The 21,190-nt window shown below is 36.3% G+C and overlaps 2 protein-coding genes across 2 annotated transcripts; one reads left to right on the top strand and one right to left on the bottom strand.

Moving 5' to 3' along the window:
- The first annotated feature begins 2,036 nt into the window (after positions 1-2,036).
- On the top strand, positions 2,037-2,945 carry LOC123781456 (olfactory receptor 4K3-like). Its single transcript, XM_045780928.1, has one exon. The coding sequence runs from the start codon at positions 2,040-2,042 to the stop codon at positions 2,943-2,945; it is 906 nt and encodes a 301-aa protein (XP_045636884.1). The 5' UTR covers positions 2,037-2,039.
- A 5,257-nt stretch (positions 2,946-8,202) lies between these two features.
- On the bottom strand, positions 8,203-9,147 carry LOC123781461 (olfactory receptor 4F6-like). The gene has a single exon (XM_045780942.2). It carries the CDS (start codon positions 9,142-9,144, stop codon positions 8,203-8,205), a length of 942 nt encoding a protein of 313 aa, XP_045636898.2. The 5' UTR covers positions 9,145-9,147.
- Positions 9,148-21,190: the final 12,043 nt, after the last annotated feature.

The raw sequence follows: 21,190 nt of genomic DNA on the forward strand, positions 1-21,190 counted from the left end.
GTTTTAGAGAAAAGGAAAAGAACACTGTAGAGCTGGTTTCCAACTTTAATAGAGGACTATGAACACCAGTCATCAAGAATTAGTAGTGGCTGCTGGAGATAATTGATCCATTGTGGTAAAGCCCTTCTGATCAACAAATTTTTAAAAGAAAGTGGCAGAAGCAGATGGCAAAAAAAAAGAAGGAAAAAGGAAACTGGGAAGAGAGAAGTGCAAAAAGGAAAGGAGAGAGAAAGAATATGAATCTATTTTCTAGCTTGATAGGATTGTTCGATTTTTAAAGTAATTAATTTAAACAGCAAAAATGACAAGTTTCAAAGGCAAACTTAAAATTTCTCTACCTTGTTTGATTAGAAATCTAATTAATTTGTATTTGCCATTTACTTTGCTATTGCAAAAGAAAATCTTCTGCCAAAGACTTTCTTTTCTTGTTCTTCCTGGAACATCTTTCAAAAATCATGACTTCTTAGGCTAAAGCAAATGAGACTGAACAGAAATGGCTTCCAATGGATATGAGGGAAATGAAGGAATTTGCCTAACTCTGAAACTCTCATTTGTAATTCAAAAAAATATTTTCCTCCAGTAGCTTGATGCAGAGTCTCTCTCCCAGAGTTAGTTACAGACTTTGGATCATTTTAGTCCATGCGGAGATTTCCAGATTTTAGTTTCTCAGAAGCCATCTTGCTTGGAATTGGAAACCTAACAGCAGATTGTGTATTCGATGGTCTTATACTATGTCTGGCACAATGGTTTTCAAACACATTTTAGAGTCTGATACTCAAAACCAAACTTCAGGATTCACTATGGCTGAGGTATACTTCAGGCTGTAAGTAATTTCTTACAGGTTACATAAGCTTTGAATTTCATGAACAGAGAACAATTTCTTCCTGTTGCTCATGATTCATCCTTTCTTTACGCCTGGAACATTTATTCTTTAATGATTTTTAACTACCTTCTTTTTGATAGTTTATCTCCTCTTGTACTTAGTTAACTATGTTCATTAGTCAAAAAGTTTTGTCTTTTGTCAAAAATACTATTACTATCTCTTTTTAAAAACTGATTGATTCATCTATTTATTCATTAAAAAAATTAACCTTCAATAATGTGTTAAACATTGTCTCAGTTTTTCAAATTTATAAATAGAAACTATTTTTCTAACATACATACCTTACATGATAAAATATCATTTTAAAAAATATTATTTTACCTCAGGTCTATAGTATTGAAGTGATCGTAATTCTTTTAAAAAAAAAGATTTTATTTTAAAGTAATTGCTATACCCACTGTGGGGCTTGAACTTATAAACCCAAGGTCAGGAGTTGCATGCTCTACTGACTGAGCCAGCCAGGCACCCCAAATTGATCATAATTCTTGATTCATAACATAGTCTCACTATTTTTGCAAGCCCATTTTGTGTTTCTTTGCTTGTTTATTTAATGATAAAATTATGCTGATAAAAACATGACCCAAAGATCTAATACAAGATTTAAACAATTGTTAATAACATACAACTGCTTATGTGCTCATCTCTATGATGACCTTTCGCCTCCCCTTACTTGAGGTTATTTACATCGTACATCTTCTCTTTCTGTATATAGTTTTATCACTTATCTGAGTTCCTGCAATGTATACTGTTATTTTTCTATTGCTTTTCATTTTATAAAAATTGTACTAGGTGGATCCATTTTGGACTCCTTTTCCTTCATTACTATGTCTAAGATACATCTATATCATTTTATAATTGTAATTTTTATGGTTCTGAATAACATTCCATTGTCTTGTTTATGGGGATTATTATATTTCTCTTTATATACATACATAAGAGTTTATCTTGGGTATGGAATTGGGAGTGAAACTGATGAACCACAGAATTTGTGAATATTGAGCTTTACAAGATAAGGCCAACATTTTTCTAGACTGATTATATTAGTATACACTTTCATCAGCAATGGAGAAGAAATCTTCCTGATTCATATACTGTTTATTCAGAAAATCTAATTGCCTGTCTTTTCTTCAGATAAATTTAGAACAAACTGGACTAAATGGAAGAAGTAAACCAGTCTGTGGTGTCTGAATTTATTATTTTGGGGCTTTGTAGTTCATGGGAGCTCCAGGCCTTCCTACTAGTGATATTTTCTTCACTTTATTTGATCACCATTTTAGGCAACATCTGCATTGTGCTCCTAATTATTGCTGACCTTCATCTCCACTCCCCCATGTACTTCCTGTTAGCCAATCTTTCATTCACTGATTTCTGCCTTTCCTCAGTCACTACCCCTAAAATGATCACAGACTTTCTCAAGGAAAACAAGACCATCTCTTTTGAAGGCTGCATGTGTCAGATTTTCTTTGGACATTTCTTTGGAGGGGGTGAGATGGTGCTACTTGTGTCAATGGCCTATGACCGTTATGTGGCCATCTGCAAGCCACTTCACTACTTCAGCATCATGAACAGGCAAATGTGCATTGGGTTAGTGATGACATCATGGATCATTGGGTTTGTGCATTCAATAAGCCAACTAGCTATGATTATAAAGCTGCCCTTCTGTGGACCGAGGGAATTGGATAGCTTTTTCTGTGATATTCCATTGGTGATCAAGTTGGCCTGCATAGACACCTCTATTCTAGAAATGTGGATAAATGCTGACAGTGGGGTACTGGCAACCATCTGCTTCATTCTGTTGCTAATCTCTTACTCTTATATTCTGCTTGCCATCTGCCTTCACTCTAAGGATGGGGCATCCAAGGCTCTCTCCACCTGCACTGCCCACATTACAGTGGTAGTGTTATTCTTCGGGCCTTGCATCTTTATCTACCTGTGGCCACTCAGCATCACCTGGGTGGACAAGTTTCTTGCTGTATTTTATGCTGTCATCACACCTCTCCTAAATCCAGCCATTTATACTCTAAGGAACAAAGAAATTAAAAATGCCATTAAGAGACTATGATGTCGGCATATGGATTTCTGTATTTCAGGGTCTCACAGTATCAGAATGCCCACCGTAGGATCTCTAAATTAGCCATGCCTGTCCTGTTGCTTGGGACTGGGAAGCATTCCCCAGTTCACATATGGTAATCATGTGTATCTCTAGTAAAACTTTTATGCCAATTCTATCATATTCCACAATCATTTGTTGATCACGGAATGCAAAATGATTTCCTGTCTGGAAAATTTGGCAAATCTCTACGACTATGATTTTGGTTGTGCTCAAGAATGACTTAAAATTAATAACAAGTTAATGTTACTTACTAGTATTAGTGCTGCTACTACAACACCTTATCTTAAAATTTTCTATTATGCTAAGCATTTCTTTGAGCAAAGCATTTCACATAGATCTCTAAATTTTGGTCAATAGGTCAGTGCATTGAATGTTGCTCTTTATATTTATAAATGGATAAATTAGTCTCTCAGTTAATATTTTAGCTACCTTATCTGGAGAGACAGCTGTAAAGGTAATAATTAAGTATTCCCTATCATACTCAGAAAAGAAATGAATCATAATCTGATGAGAGCGTTGTCCCCTCAACCTCATATTTTAGTCGTTTGTGAAACAGTGTAATTATCTTCAGAACATGCGCTAAATTAAATACAAATATGGATATACTAACGACCTTTGGGGATTTTACTTCTTTCTATTTGTAAATGGGTAAGAAAGTTCATTATCTTTTTTCAGATATAAATAGGGAAAAGTGTTCTGAAAGTGAGGCCCAAAAGTCTGATTTTAGAATAAATTATCCATTTAATTCACTTCAGTGTTCAGATGGCCTGTAAGCAACTGGATTATATACAAAGTTTGTGAACTGTTCGTTATTACTACATACAACATAACTGAAGAGGAATGGAAGCAGAATGTTCAGCTTTAGCCCAGAAGGCTGATCTGAAGCTTGCATAGCTCCAATAAGGATCAAATATGTGCCAGTTGCTTCAGTTTTAAAAGGTCTCATGACTGCCTGTACATCTCACCAATAGTTAAAATTACTGTAAAACACCATAGAAGTCTCGCAAAAGTAGTTTAGGAGTAGAAATTTGAAGAAAACATTTGTGATCTAACACTCCTTGCATGTTCCCTCTCCCTTGAACACCAAGCGTATAACCACCAGCTTCACACAGCAGAAGTGCAGCCCTTTCTGCCCATGGGTCCTATCCCCGTGCTGTAACAAAAGCACCTTTTTGAGAGCTTGTTTGGAGGTTCTAGCAGGGGAGCGCAGCTACTCCTGAACACTTGACTGAAGAATGGTTCTCCTCTATGGGGGAAGGTCGTCCTCTTCCACCAAGCACACAGCTTCGGGAGGGTCACACATGGAGCAGTGAGGGAGGAAGGGGACACCCGCCTAGCCAGCCAGATCAGCTGAATCAACCCTGGCGATGAATGGGGTGACAGATGTCGCAGCCAGATCACTCTCACATCCCCAAAGCACCTTTTTGTACCAAAAACATCTCAGGGATTCTTTCTTGACCATGCCCTGGAGGCCCCACATCAAAAACTTTCTTAAGAATTCTTCCCACTGTATGCCTCAAAAAGGTATGCAAATTTACATCTCCTTATCTGAAATCCCTGGACCAGATATACTTCAAAGTTCCTGTTGCTGTTTTTAAGTGATGAATTAAGGAGAAATTTTATTTCCAAACTCATCAAAAATTATTACAAGCACAAAACATCCTTTCCAAAGTGTCCCAAATTAAATCAAAGGTACATCATCAAAGTAAAACACTTGTGACATTAAGAACTCCTTTAGGTTGTCATATTTTCACATCACTTTGTGTTTAATCATTTGCATGTTCTGATGATCACATTAAAACATTTTTTAAAGACATGAAATAATGTAGTATTTTTTTAAAGTATAACCACAACTGTAAAGTAGAGGAACTTAAGAAGACAGAGACCAAGTCTGCTTTGTACACAGGATGAGGTAATCTAATAGCCAACACAACATGAATCTTTCCCAACAAGTTTGCTAAGACACAGCTCCCTTAGTGTTACAAATAAAACAACCTTCTCATTTAAAAAAAATCAAGACATCATTTGATTAATAAAGCCTATTCTTCCCCCAGTTTTTTACTTGCTTGTCTTCATTTAGAAACTGTAAATTCATGAGAAAAGAACAAGTTTTGTTAGGGTATAAAAACCTTAGGAACAACAAATTACAAATATTCAACTTTTTAACAAACAAAAATATTTCCTTCCCAAAATGGAAACATCCAGTAAATAAAACAAACATAATATTCTGGGTATAAAAACACTAGTAATTCCTTTATGAAAGGGGTGTATTAGGCGGTATCATTTTTTTTTCTTAAAGAGTCTCATGACTACTTGTACACATGGGGCTTGAACTCACCACCCTGAGATCAAGACCTGAGCTGAGATCAAGAGTCAAACACTTAACAGACTGAGCCACCAGGTGCCCCAAACTTTTGTTGGTCTTAAATATAAAAACACTTTACCAAAAGAATCAGGCCATTATTATTTAAAGTGTACTCCTTCATCCAGTTTCCTTATCTGAGTAGAAACTCATCAATTTCTGTAGAATTTTGACTACAGGACTAAAGCCACAGGAAAGGTCTAAAATATATGAAAGTCATTTGGCTGGAGAAAAGCATTTTCTTGAGACTTGAAGGCAGTCATTCATCGCTTTGCACTGAAAAGCATTCCTCAGCAAACTTCTCCTCTACAGCCTTTAGAATAATGCACAGGATCTGGGCTCTCGGAAGGCATTGCTTCCAGCTGGAACACTTACCAGCAGGGCATCCTTGCAGGCATTCTGCATGCGATACTGCTCCAGCTCTGCTGCTGCCTGGGAGACCTTGATCCTCCCCACGCTGGCCTCCAGCAGTTGCTGCCCCACCCAGTGCTGCAGGCGAGCACGCAAGTCCTGGCCCTCAAGACAGGTGGTAGCAATGGGCTCCAAGGGCCGAGGGCCAGGCCGAGGAGTAGGCTCCAATTTCATACTGTTTTTTAAAAGCAACATGGTCTTGTGTACTTTGTAACATCCCCAAATAGAGCACCTGAAACACAAACCCTTATTTAAAATAATTATTATTTCTGTGCATGCGTGTGTGTATACGTTCTTAGTTTTTTTGTGTGTTTTATATCTCCGTACCTCAGTCTGGTTACTATCTGTTGACTTGTCTTTGAATCCACTGATTCTTCTTCTGTGTTCACTGTTTGTGAGCCCACTTAAATCCATAGCTTTATTTGCTTTTTCAGTTCTAAAATATCATTTGGGTCTTCCTTAGATATTCCATTTCTCTGTTAAAATTTTTCTATTGTTTTCTCCATTTTTTTTCAAGTCTTTAAGTTCTTTTTTAAAATAGTGATTTTATACTCTACTAATTTTAACAGTTGAGCCCTCTGTGTTCTTCTTTTAACTATTTTCCTTTTAATTACGAGGCATATATCCCTGCTTCTTTGCATGTTCCTATTTTATGTGTTTTAGGCATTGTGTATAAAAAAATCTTATAGATTTGACTTAATATATTCCTCCAGAAACTCTTTACTGTTTCGTCTATCAGGCATAAAAAGTTAAAGTGTAATCACCTCACTCCAATCAAGTACTGAGCTTCTTTGAAAGTGTAATCACCTTACTCCAATCAAGTACTGAGCTTCTTTGAATCGGATTGTAGCTTTTATAAGACTTAGTATACTTTTGGTTTACACCTGCTCCTTGGATATATCCCTTCCAAATTTTAATTATGATTCTAATGGATCTCTTGCTCCTCAATCTGAAAGATTTTAGGTGATTCAGTTTTGCCCTTCAGAATTTTTTTAAAGATTTATTTATTTTTAAGGGATCTCTATACCCAAAAGTGGGGCTCAAACTCACAATCCTGAGATCAAGAGTCACAGGCTCTGCAGCTGAGCCAGCCAGGTGCCCTGCCCTTCAGAAGTTTTGAGCTTAGAACTTTAGTCTTCTCCCTTTTCCTACTAGCTTCAAGAGTATGGCAGAATCCTCACTCAGAAATCGGTCTTTATGTTTGTCCTTTTCAATTTAATGTACCCGGTAAGAATCCATTGCAAACATAAATATTAAGGAACAATACAGGAAAAATGTAAAATATTACTGATTGTATAACCAGAAAGAATTGCAAATACTCAGGATGTAGAGTCCTTTCATAGTCTAGCAGTGAATTTGGCTTGGTCTTCTTGTTATCAAACCAAAATATACATTAAATTAGTTTCACAATTTCTAAAGATTCTGCACACACACATGCACACACATATACTTGAGACCCATAGCTTGAGCTTAAGAAAAGAGTTATACAAGACCTGTCCCTGGAGGAAAAACTGTCAACAAACAACGTGGACAAAGTAATTGCTCAATAATGATATCAATCATGAAATGATCAGACTAATATCTATTTGACATTTAAAGAATATCTGCTTATTGAGTCATAGACATTAAGTCAGAAGTTCAAAAATTGTGCAATAAGATATGTAAATCTGTATAATATAAATATTATATATGTATAATAAAGATTATATATGTATGCATGTGTGTATATATATATGTATGTGCATATATATATATATATATATATATATATATATATATATATATAATTTCCCTGCCCTAGGCCAACTGGAGGTGGCTTCAGTACATGGAATTGAGGTAAGCAAGGGTGAGAATAATAGACATAGGCCAAATACATGAAACAAGCTATCTCTAAGGCTCTCCCTCTTGTTTTCCCACCTATGTATCTCAATCTTTCCTTATTACTTCTATCTACCTCACATCTCCCTCTTTGTTCCTTTTTCCTCCAGAGTTTAAATCATCTCTCATATATTTTTTTCTTTCAGAAAAAATAAAATTGAATTATTCATATCCCAGGTTTAAATAGAAGGAAAGCTGTATATTTCATAGTTCCCTCAAAAGTTTCTATATATTAGCTCTAAATTGATCAGTTTGAATCTAGACGGTCTAATTAATGTCTGAGGTCATACTTTCAGCAGATTCTAAGTCTATAATCTGTGCTTTTTTATCAACTTCCCATAAACTTTTCTTGGGACTTTAATTCAGTTGCCAAACAACTTGTTAGAGAGTTAACTGATAGTTCCATATACTTTCATAATTAGTGATCTATTCTGAATATTAAAAAATGGTGACTTTAGAAAAAAACAGCCTCAAATTTTGTAAAATTATTTAAGAATCTGTATTAGTTGAAGTTGTCTGAAAATGCATAGAGTAACTTGTGCTCCTGTGAGTTATTTAGGAGATCATTCTCAAACTCGGGAGTTGACTACGCAGCCTCTTCATTTCCATCTTCATGTCCTTGTTCCTCAATGTGTAGATAACAGGATTCAAAATGGGTGTAATCATAAAGTCCAAAATGGCAAGAAATTTATCCACTGACACGGTGGGAAATGGCCACACATAAACAAAGATGCATGGTCCAAAGAACAAAATCACCACGGTGATGTGAGCTGACAGAGTAGAAAAGGCCTTAGACAAACCACCACGTATGGAACGTTTCCACACAGTGACCAGGATGAAGATATAGGAGATAAGCAATAAGAAGAAGGTGCCCATGGAAATGAACCCACTGTTGGCAGTAACCACGAATTCCATTCCGTAGGTGTCTGTGCAGGCAAGTCTGATAAACCAAGGAAGGTCACAGTAAAAGCTATCTATCTCATTAGGACCACAAAAAGGCAAGTGGCCAACAAAAGCTAACTGGGCCACTGAATGAATGAAGCCAATAGCCCAAGCACCAGACAGAAGTAAAATGCACATCTGCGGGCTCATGATAGTCAGGTAGTGGAGGGGCTTACATATGGCCACATATCGGTCCAGGGCCATGGCAACAAGCAGCACCATCTCTGATCCACCCAGGACATGAAGGGCAAATATCTGGATGACACATCCCTGAAAGGATATGGTTTTGTCCCCAGAGTACAGGTCATGAATCATCTTAGGTACCGTCAAGGTAGAAAACCACAAATCAATGAATGAGAGATTAGCTAAAAGAAAGTACATGGGGGAATGTAAGTAAGGGTCAAAGGTCACTACAAACACAACAAGGAAGTTTCCCACAACAATTGTTACATAAAACACTGTAGAGAAGGCAAGGAGAAAATGCTGCACTGGTCTAGAGGTAGAAAGTCCCAGCAACACAAATTCAGACACTGAAGAGTAATTTGATTTATTCATTGACTTTGTGTTACCTGAAAGGGACAAATAAAAATAATTATAAAGGGATGCACCAGAGCTATTGAAAGAAACAGATGTCATTGAGTTTCAAATTCTGACATTAAAGAAAAAACTTCACTCTTGTCACAAAAGTCCCTTGAAAAAGTCATAGAAAGTTTATTCATTTAATAAATGTTGATTAAGCAGCTATCATGAAGACCTACGTACCTGTGCCACATTCTGGGGTATACTATTGTACAGAGCAAAAGGGAGTCCCTCATGTCAAGAAGGTGCATGTGTCATGCAATGATGCAAGCAGTTAAGGGACTGTAGCTAGGAGATATCGCCAGGACCAACGTCAGCTGACACCCCAGAACTGATAAGGAGCAAAACCAGAGGAAGTCTGCAGAGACCCCAAACTGATTAAATCCCTTTAAAAACTGAAGGATCTTGGCAATAAACTGTCAGACTCTTCAGACCTGACCCCACTATGTCTGACACTTAAGAAAAGGCAACTGCCATGAAAGGCTCTGCCCGACTGATCTCTGAACAGAATGGAGATCCTTCACTGCTTGAACTTAAGAAGCAGTAAGTGGCCAGAGTTGACCCAGAGGAGAGGGAGGTCTTAACTCAATTGTGCACCCACAGACTGACTTTGAGTTTGGTTCGTCAACTTCCTACACCCTTCTGTTATCTTGATTGTTATGTGGCTTGTCTTCTGTCCTGCTCTGTGTGCTGTGTAGGAGGCCAAGTTTAATCGCATGGTGAAATGTCATTGAGTTTGGAACCCTGAACCTGCTTTATAATTGTGATTTAATTTTGCTTTATGACTGAATAAAGCTGACATCGTGGAGAGACACAACTCATGTGTGCGCCTTTATAGCGTGCTCGTGACAAATAAATGCCCTGTCTTTATGTAGTCTGTAGTCTAGTTGTGAAGCTAGGCATTAAATAACTAATGACATAACTATATGATTATAATGGTAATAAGTTATTTGAAGAAAAGAACAAAGGGTATGAGAATTATAAGAGCTCATAGCAGTGCCATCTGCTGTGATCTGGAAGAAGACATTTGTGCTAAGATCTAAATGATGAGTAGGAGTTAAATAAGTGAGGAAGAGTAGGAAGAGTGATCTACCGAGAAGAAAAACATGGGAAATACTCCTAAGAATGAAGAAACAGAACAATTTGGAATAAATAAAAGATCAGCAAGCGTCTGATCAAGGTAGAGCCCTCTACTCTGTATAAAGAATTTGGTCAATATCTTAGAAGTGATAGAAAGCCACTGAAGTAGAAGAGTGAAATAATATTAGTACCTTGAAGAGTTGACAGTAGCTGCAAAGTAAAGAATGCAACAGAGTAATCCAGAGGGAAGAGAGAGATCTATTAGGAGTCTATTGAAAGATCATATCAAATCACTACAGAAAGGATAAATTTATCAATAAATGGTGTTGACATAACTAACCAAACTTGGTAGAAGTAAATTCGTGACCTTACAACAGTATATAAAATGCATTTTAATGAATATTGAAATAATAAAGAAATGGAAAAATAGAAGAAATATAGGCTTATTTTTACATAATACTTTGTGTGAGAAAAATCTAAGCATATTCCCTCATGTGTAAATCATGCAGAAAAAAATGGACACCTTCAGATTCAAAAATGTAATCTTCTACATACTATTTTTAGAAAAAAAGACAAATGTGGGAAAATAGCTATTAAATATAATGATGAACCAAATTTTGAATGAACAAACACATAAAAACTTGGACAGAATAAGAAATCTAAATAGTCAACATATGAAAAATAGTCAAACTCACTAGCAAAGAAATGTAAGTAAAACAATATGGATTTGCTATTATGTAAGAATAAATGAATAATATATCATCAGTTATGCTATGAGGAAACAGTCTCTATTATTCACAAATTTATAAAACTTCTCCAGAACACAATTTCAAAATACATATCAAATATCTTTAAATCGCTTTAGGACTAAGACTTATATTACAAGAAATTTTTCTTAAGGTAGAAACAACAGATAAGCCAAAATATTTAGCTATTAGGCAAATGTTATACAATTATTTATAAAAAGGAAAAAAATGGAAATAACCTAAATTCAGATAACATGGAATTATCTATAGTATATTCAAAGAGGAAAGGTATTCAACCTTATATGTACAAAATTATGAAAATTTAAATAATAAACCTTTATTTACAAAGAGCAGTTTACAAGGAAATGTATAGAAAATATTTTAAAAAAATTAAGCTAGAAAAACAGAAATTAAAAAAGCAACAGATTGTTGATCTCTGGATGGATATATATAGATAGATAGATAGATAGATATAGATATCTATATATAGATATATAGATAGATAGATCTATATAGAGATATATAGATAGATCTATATAGAGATATAGATCTATCTATCTATATATTAGTTTGAAGCATATGAAATTGGTACTTTGATAGATCAAAAAATAGTCAAATACCAATTTCACAGGAAGCCAACTAATATTAATTTTTTCCCTTATATGATTTTGTAAACTACTTTTCCTTTTCACAACCAAGCATTATTGATGCTTATTCCACCTGTGAATGGAATACCATGGGTCTCCCTCTTGCACTGCTACCACCAAGCTTTCCTCCAGGCCCCACATCGCTGACAACCATTCTTTTTCATGTCTTGACTTCTCCCTGCCACTTCAGTCATGCCCGGGCTTCAGCCTGGGCACAAGCCTGCACTGCATATGTTAGTGGAATCACCAGGGATGCTATGTAGTCAAGAGTAGACTTGAGGGCAGCCAGGTCAAGCAGAAACGAGCATCCCGAGGGTTATGGCATGAGCCGGGTATTGTAGCCAAGAAGAAACACTATGGGAGTGATACTAGGAGGCTCTGCTACAAGGGCCCTTAATGGAGAATATGGCCAATAACGGGGAAAAATAAATAAGAATTGGACAGAGAAATAGGACAATTGCAGAACGGAATGGCAATGGATGTGACTTACAAGAAGCTTCCACGTGTTTTTATATTTTGACTACGTAATGTGTGGGCCTTAAAAGACAAATATTTGAGATGCAGAACGTACGATCCATATAATCACAATTATATAAGGCGAAGACAGAATTGCTTTAGACTCAGAGATAATGCACTAAAAGGAAATTACCAATCATTTTCTCCGAGTAATAAAAATAAATGGGTGACTTTTGTTCACTCTTCTCCTTTTCCTTATTTTTTAAAATTCAGGATTTCTTGACTTATTATCAGCTGACTTCAGCTGACACAGTTCAATGGGAGAAAAGAGGCAATATTGTCATAAAGAGTATAGATGATTTATGCTAAAATATGTTAGTGCACTAACTCTAAAATGTGAGTTCCAATTTAAAAAATAGAAATATATACAAATAAGTAACCAACAATTGAAAATTAAACTTATCTAAAAATATTCAACCTCACTAATCATTATGAAAATGCAATTTAAAAACAAAAGTCTTGTATTGTTTTATCATTCTTTCTTAACATATTGGCTAAAGCAAACCCCCCAAAAAACTGGAAAAATAAAAACATAAAGTTTAATCCTAGCATGCTCAAAGGAGTCCTTATGATGGGAATTTTTATGCATGATTGGTGAGAGTGGAAATAAATATTTATTAGAATTCAAAGTGTCCAAGTATAGGCAAGAACAGAGGTGCCTCAGACCCCTAACCCTAAACAGAGGGCTAAATTCATATTATCATAATCAAAAGGAAATGCCACAGCTTACCTGCCCAGTGTTGATATATATTTACATGTTCAGTGCACTAGTTCACAACAGCAATGACAAAGAATTGTAAATAACCAAAATATAAATTAATACCAAATCTTTCAATTTTTGCAGAATAGAATCAATAGTATGATTCTGTGTATATGCACATAAGGACATCTTCAAGAACAAATGCCTAGCTTTTTAGAATTATTAATATAGTAAATGTGATTGATTATACATGACTTTAACTTTCTAAAATCCTTATCTCTGCAATTTGGATGCCTTCTACAAGGAATTAGCATTTAATTAAAAAAAAACAACACACGGATTTTTGAAAACATGAAAGTGAAGATCAGATCCAGGGGAGTTCTGGAAAGGTGAAGTAGGAGGACCCTGAGCTCTCCTTGTCCCATGGACACACCAAGATAACAGCCACATTAACACAACTAACTGAAGATAACCCGAAGATTGGCAGAAAGACTTTCCACAGTTAATCATAGAGAGGAAGCCACGTGGAAAAGGGTAGGAAGGGGCAGAGACGTGGCCTGGAATCAAGCTCCTGGGACACTAACAACAAAGAGGAGGGACATCACAGGCACAGAGAAGTGAGAGGATCAGACACCACACCAGGCACTCCAGGCACGGTGGACCTGCACTGAGATGATGAGCCCCATAACACTGGCTGTGAAAACCAGTGGAGCTTAACTTCTCTAGTTTTTACAATCAATGGGGCTTAACTCCAGGTACATTAAAAATCAGATGGCTTAGCTCTGAGAGTGCCTAAGGACTAGAGGAAACTGAGTCCCTGCGCTTAAAGAGCCAGCATAACAAAGATACAGCATAGAAGCAGCAGTTTGAAAAGTGCCTGGGGTATCCGGGGTATACTGAAGGGGATCTATTTATGATTCTCAAAACAGTTGGGCACACACAGGCACACAGGAGACACCCATGAGGTGCCAGGGGCTGGTGAACAGGCATTATGTCCTAAGCACCACAGTATCTCTTCTTCGTAAAGCAACTACTTTCAAGATCAGGTGATGTAGCTGACTTTTCCAATACATAATTCCACTTCTGGGTATTTACCCAAAGAAACTGAAAACATTAATTTGTAAACATGCATGCACCCCTATCTATATTGTAGCATTATTTACAATAGCTAAGAAATGGAAGCAACCTAAGTGTCCATCCATAGATAAATAAAGAAGATGTGGTGTTTTCTCTGTGTGTGTGTGTGTGTGTGTGTGTGTGTGTGTTAATATTCTACTGTATATATAGTGGAAAATTATATATATTCCATTAAAAAGCCATTAAAAATAATGAAGTCTTGCCATTTGCTACAATACAGATGGACCTAGAGGATATAGTGCTACGTGAAACAAATCAGTCAGAGAAAGATAAATACCACATGATTTCATTCATATGTGGATTTAAGAAACAAAACAAGGAAAAAAAGAGAGAAACAGAAAAACAGACCCGAATACAGAGAACAAACTGGTTGCCAGAGGAAAGGGGGGGGAGTTGGGTGAAATGAGTAAGGGGATTAAGAGTACACTTATGATGAGCACTGAATAACGTACAGAATTGCTGAATCATTATATTGTATATAGGCACTAATAAACACTATGTTAAAATTTAAAAATTTTAGAATTAAAAAATTACAAAAGTGAAAATTCAAGCCGTACAGCATGTTAAAAGAAAAAACACAACACAAACATTTAAAAAAATGACATAAAACTTTACTAGTAAGGGACCAACTCTTTTCTCACCAGAAATCAAAACTATCAATATGGCAAAAGCTCTCAGCAAGGGGTCCATCTTGAGGTACAACCTCAAATATATTTATATTTTTAATACTATTTTTTTCTGGAGATATGTGTACGTGTGTGTGAGAGCGAGAGAATGGATACATTTTTGATTAAGGACGGAGATGATTTTTAAAAGACAGAAAAAGGGGGGTGTCTGAGTGGCTTAGTTGGTGAAGCATCTGACTCTTGATTTCAGCTCAGGTCATGATCTCAACAGGGTGGTGAGATGGTGCCCTGTGCTAGGCTCTGCACTGGGTGTGGAACCTGCTTAAGGTTTTCTTTCTCCAGGCGCCTGGGCAGCTCAGTCGGTTAAGCATCTGCCTTGGGCTCAGGTCATGATCCCGGAGTTCCAGGATCGAGTCCCACTTGGGTTCCCTGCTCAACGGAGAGCTTGCTTCTCCCTCTGACCCTCGCCCTGTTTGTGTTCTCTGTCTCTCTCGTGCTCTATGAAATAAATAAATCTTGAGAGAGAGAGAGAAGGAGGGAACTGACAAAGATTTAAAAAAGTAGGAGAAAAGAGAAATAGAAGTAATCAGTTGAGAGAGTAAAAGAAGAGAGGTCTCTGTGAGAGTCCTCTGATTGGTTACAGTTCTGCTTAAACTCCTTCCATGGCTTTTACTCCTGCACAAAAGTTTGGACTCCTTCATATAGGTGATCTGTCCTCTGTCTATCCCCAGCTTCGCATCTTGATTCTCCCCTATTCCCAAAAAATACTCTCCAATTTTCTTGAACTACTTGAATAACCTCGTTTTTGTTAAGTTTCCTTGCTTGCTATGACTGAACTCATACGTTTGGCTGACTGCTTTTCACAAGGAAGTACAGCTCACGAAACACCTCCTCAAGGACAAGCCTTCTTTCTTCCAGCTGCAACTAATCTCATTGCTTTATGCTCTCATGTCATGCTGTGCAAGCATAATGTTCATGATACTACTCTGTTCTGTATATCGCTCCTACCACATCTAGCAGCTCCCTAAAGAGATACAGTTATCTTATTAACAAATCCTGGCCCATAGGAAGTGTTCAGTAAATGTTTGTGAACGTGTGGATAAATGGATGAATGGACGAATGATCTGATAATCATAGTATCTTATTATATATTACCTTATATTTTTGATCCTGTCCATAAAATGGCTAATTACATGGTCCACGAATGCAATTAAGCATCTGGCAGGGTGAATTAATCCCTCACAACCCGCCTGTCACTTTACCACAAGCCAGGACAGTGAATCCATCAAGTTTGAGGGAGGGTTCGTTCAAAGGCTACTTTGAATCCAGAATTGATTTTTGAAGCATACATGTCTATCTTATTTTAATTTTAATAAAAAAGAATTGATAGGAGAGACTCCAGCTAACACCATTTTCCACAGAATAACATGCAACAGTAAGTTAGAAAATATTAAGTGACCTAACAACCGTGCAGTCTTGTTGAAACCTGCCATGCTAAAGAGGCTGCCCTCAGGGTCCACTGTCTAAATCCATGTCTTTGAGAGTTTAGGAAGCACAGGCGGTGAGACGGGGTCCTGAACATCGGCATTGACATTTCCCCCATGCATCCCAGTGTCCAGGTGAGTTCTACTTTATTATTTATTGGCTAAATGTTTGTCTAAATATTTTTGTCCTAATTTTTTTCTCAGGAAACACACTACATTATGTTTCAGATTTCTCCATAATAACTTTAATTCCTATCTTTCCATTCATCTCTGAATCCCGTCCGTTCAGGGAATTTCCCAGACCACACATCCTAAAGCACTCCTCACTGCAGTTCAGAGCTACATTACTTGCTTCAAATGAAGCTTTTGATTGTTATTAAATGAAGGAGGAAGTAGAAACAGCAGCAGCAGAAGCTGTGAGTGTTGGTGACAATGTACAAGCAACAACCTGGTGATATTCCTGTCATCATCAACACACCGAATACTTTCCTTCATTTTTAAACTATCTCTAACCTGAACTGTGGACTTACTTTCCATGTCCTTCTACTGAGACCTACAATTATCTCAGTGCATACTTCTCTTGTAAATTATTTGTATTGTTAGCTGTTTCTGCATGTGAAAATTTATTCTCCCTAATAAAAAATGAAAGTCAAAAATAAATAGAAAATTATCACTATCCATTTTTTTCATACTACTCGTCACTTTTTTTCTACTAATCTTGATTAGTTCAAAATGATCAAATGTTTATGAGGATACATACAAACTTTCATCTTCTAATTCCTTGAATGAGTTTTCCCTTTATTACTTCTTTATTTTTTAAATACGGGTTAGAAATAACTGGACCAAATATGACATTTTTCAACTTTTCACTCTAATTTCTATTAGATTTCTAAAGAATTCTAAATTTCTTAAACTAGTTTTGATATGTTTATAATAACTGATATTCATGACATCCAGCCAACTGAAATAGTCTCTTGAAAAATGATTTTTTTAATGTCAGTTTACTTATTTATTTTATATCCCCCCCACTTCAAGAAACTTGGAAATCAGTATAGAACATATTCTTAGGAATTTTTATCTGATGATGGTATTTGTATATTTATGGAAGCCTTTGTAAAGAGATTCCCTATGAACACATCCCTATCACTGAAAAGTCTATGATCCACGCAATAATATCCAAATATATAGTTTATGCCCTTGAAGAAATTACAGGTATGAAATAAATACTGCTCTAATGTCTTTCCAATAGAAAAAAAACCAAAGCTTGAAAATTCTATAGTAAATTTGCATATTGAATTTATATTTTTGACCAGAGGAAACCAAGTTTCTGTGCATTCCTCCCATGAATTTTGTGAGAAGGAATAAAATATAATATTATAAAGAAACACAACGTGATCCCAGCAGTGAGAAATCACTGAAAGTCTCTCTTGTTTCTGTTTTCTTGCATCTCCCTAACGGACTCTTCTCACCAGGCCGGACTTGTGTCCTGTAAGATTCTGTGATCTACCAGACAAGTTATGATGTCTTCTACAAACCAATCCTTCTGTGAAAGTACAGATATTACTTTAATTATTTTCAATCCACTGATATGTTAAACTTCAAATGGCTTTCTCTACACTTGAATAATGAATCTTCTAAGGCACTGCACTATAACTAACTCATCTAAAAAGTATATTTTTACCAAGCGAGACTCATGCACATAATACACTTTTATTTCCAGAGGAGGGTTCTCTAAACCTGACAGACTGATAGAATATTACCCATCTTCATTCCTTTCCCACTCCTACCTATACCTGTAATTCCACAAGCATGAAACCTGGAATACTTCTAGGGTCACACTTAGATTTCCGTATAGCTTCAAGGACAATGGAGTAGAAAATTCAGTACTCTGTAAAATAAATTTGAATAAATAGAAACAACCAGCAGAATTTATCCGAGCTAAAAGTACGGGACACGGAAGGAGAACAAAAGCTCTATTCTTAATGAGTATTCAAAAACCTTCAAGGCCCAGTCCAAAGCAGTGTACCTAATAATCACTGTCCAAGTCAGTCTAGCCCCTCCTGGGATATGCTATGATCCAGGCACAAAAAAGTCTTCCCAGAAATCAGGGTATAATCCAGATGTGTGGAACAACCCATGCAGCCTGTTAAAGTTAGCACCTGGGAGGTATTCAGTCATGAACTGAAAAGGAGAGAGAGAATCCTTACAATTCAGAATTGCAGCAGACTACCAACTTTAATTTTATCTCACTTACCTGACCCAACAACAACACCAACAACATGGAGACAAGAAAAGGATATTAAAAGGCAATATCTTCAGAAATGCCTGTATCATTTTAAAAATCCTTCCTTGTGATATCCTGTGGTTATTACTGAGATGCCACTAGAGTACCTTGGAGCTGCTCCAGCACAAATGCCAGCTCTCAATGACCAAACTATACTTTGGTGACCTAATAGTCCTCAGTTCATTCACCTGGGGAATTCTGCCTTAGAATCCCCATGGTCTGAAGCAAGATGGAATACAGAAGTTTGGAATATAGTTTGTAGAGTAAAGTTTATTGAGTAAAATTAAATTAAAGGAAAACAAATATTTGTGCAACCCAGCACACCTGGGGAATCCTTTAAAGGAGAATCACTATTTCCAGGCAGTAGAATGTTACAAAATACCTGTGAAACTAACCTCAGTGAACAGGAAATAGCTATTAGCCCATTCAATAAACACACTTTAAAATTCTATTGTGAAGCATATTAACAATGGAAAGGCTTAAGTGAGAAAGTCTGCACATGTATTCTCACTTCAATTAAGTTAAGTGTCAGGCAAAATAAGTTGACCAAGGTCACCCTGTTGATTTTATGTAACCAATATTCAAATCCAGATGTGTCTGATTTCAGAGATCAAGAAATTAACCACTATGCTATACTGTCTCCCTTTTATGGCATTGTTATAGCATATCAACAGCAGTTCATAAGTTTAGGTAGCTTAAACAATAAGTTTAGGTAGCTTCTAAATTTTGTAATCAATATGACAAATATCTCATCACACACTCTTAATTGATAGATTAAAAATGAGAACTTACAACACATGATTCACTTAAAGTAGGTAGCAGAGAACTCACGTTACTCTGGGATTCCGCCTGACACCAGACATCCTAAATGCCTGGAATGTTGTTCAGAAAATAAATCTAGGGGCGCCTGGGTGGCACAGCGGTTGGGCGTCTGCCTTCGGCTCAGGGCGTGATCCCGGCGTTACGGGATTGAGCCCCACATCAGGCTCTTCCGCTGTGAGCCTGCTTCTTCCTCTCCCACTCCCCCTGCTTGTGTTCCCTCTCTTGCTGGCTGTCTCTATCTCTGTCGAGTAAATAAATAAAATCTTTAAAAAAAAAAAGAAAGAAAAGAAATCTAAACAAATAAAAATTCAACCTTATACACCTTAATCATGGGAATTTAAATTTAGAATAAAAATTACTTTTAAACACATGATTTCAGCTGCAATAAAATATGTAAATTTAATTGTTGTCAATGAAATTCTATTAATCATTTTTTGTTTATTAAATATTATACCAAGTTCTTCATAAAACCTAGTCTGGGGAGTTTAAAAGTAGCTGAGAAATCTTATGCATTAATTGTTTAAACATTCACAGGCACAGACAGGAAGGATATAAACCTGAGTGTGATTTTTAAAATCACGTTTATCCTAAGTAAATGACCAAATGAGTAATTAATAATAGAAACCAGTTCCTGAAAAATGACTGAAATCTGTTTAAAATTTTAACTAAATTGTGATGAATGAAAGAACAGAGTGTACATATATCAGCTTCCATGAAATTATTATTATAGTTAGGGAGTGAGATTTCTGTCACCAGAAGAATTAGAGCAAAAATAAATAATCAGTCATCTGACAGAATTGCCATAGGGTAATATTATATTAGATAATTTCTCAAGTCTTTTCATACAGAAGGATTTATGACTCATTAATATAATTTCCTTAAAAGGCTAATTTGGAATATACATTTAATGGTAAAACAGTAGTTGGAAAGTAATTTACTCATTATTCATTACTGTTGAGCTACAAAAAAAATACATTTCAATAATGACTGATTTAAATATTTCTTTGTCAGGTCAACTAAATAGCAGTCTTATACTCTACCCATTCAATACTACAAGAAACAAAGGAGAAGTAGAAAACCTAGTTGATAAACCAATTATTTGATGTCCATGATATTGTTTCAGGACTTTTCCTTTAGTGCCTACAGTTCTTGGTCATACCACTATGAAGAATGAAGAGGCAGACCAGGCGAAGAGCGGTGGGCAGCAAAGCAAAGTTTATTGGGCAGAAGTACAAAGCTCCCAAAGAGTGAGGGGACCCAAGAGGGTTGCCATTGGAGTTTCTAAGTCTAGGGGTTTTTATGAGCTCTTTTGCAGAACTATCTTAAGCAACCAGGGTGTGCTAAGACAAGCCAACCAGGGCTTTGATCACACATCCTTCTACCTACAGGTTAATGTTCACGTGCTGATGATCTTATCTAAGCGCAAACAGGATGTTAGAGCTGTTTTGTCTTAGCTGTCCTGACTCCATGTTTTCTTTTTGGGGACCCTGGCCCTAACTACCTAACTGTCCAACTAATTATTAACAATATTAGATAGATTTTTTGACTGAATGAATTAGTTCGCATTGGATTGTGAAAGCAGCCCTACACATAATGCTCCATGCGCACCTATGCCTTTTAGAGTGAGAAATGTCAAAGGAATGATTACAACTAAACAGAATCAACGTGGGAGTGGACAACATGGGTTCATTCTTTTACTCACTAATGTTTATTGACTATCATCTGCTTGTTAAAAACAACAAAATATTTTTACATGTTAACATCTCATACTGACTTTAGAATACTCTCTATGGAGGCCAAACCTGTACTTTCATGATTCAAGATCTTCACGGTTTTGTTTGGTCAAAAATTTCATTGCCTATTTAACTGAAAATATGCCTGAAATAGCTATTGTAAAAGTGACTTTCCTACATTATGCCCAGAATCCAAATTGAAATGAAAATATGTTACTTTAAAATATTTATTTTTAAAGATTTATTT

Source organism: Ursus americanus, chromosome 34 (assembly GCF_024610735.1).
Source record: "Ursus americanus isolate L20-20 chromosome 34, mUrsAme1.1.p, whole genome shotgun sequence".
NCBI classification, from domain to species: domain Eukaryota; kingdom Metazoa; phylum Chordata; class Mammalia; order Carnivora; family Ursidae; genus Ursus; species Ursus americanus.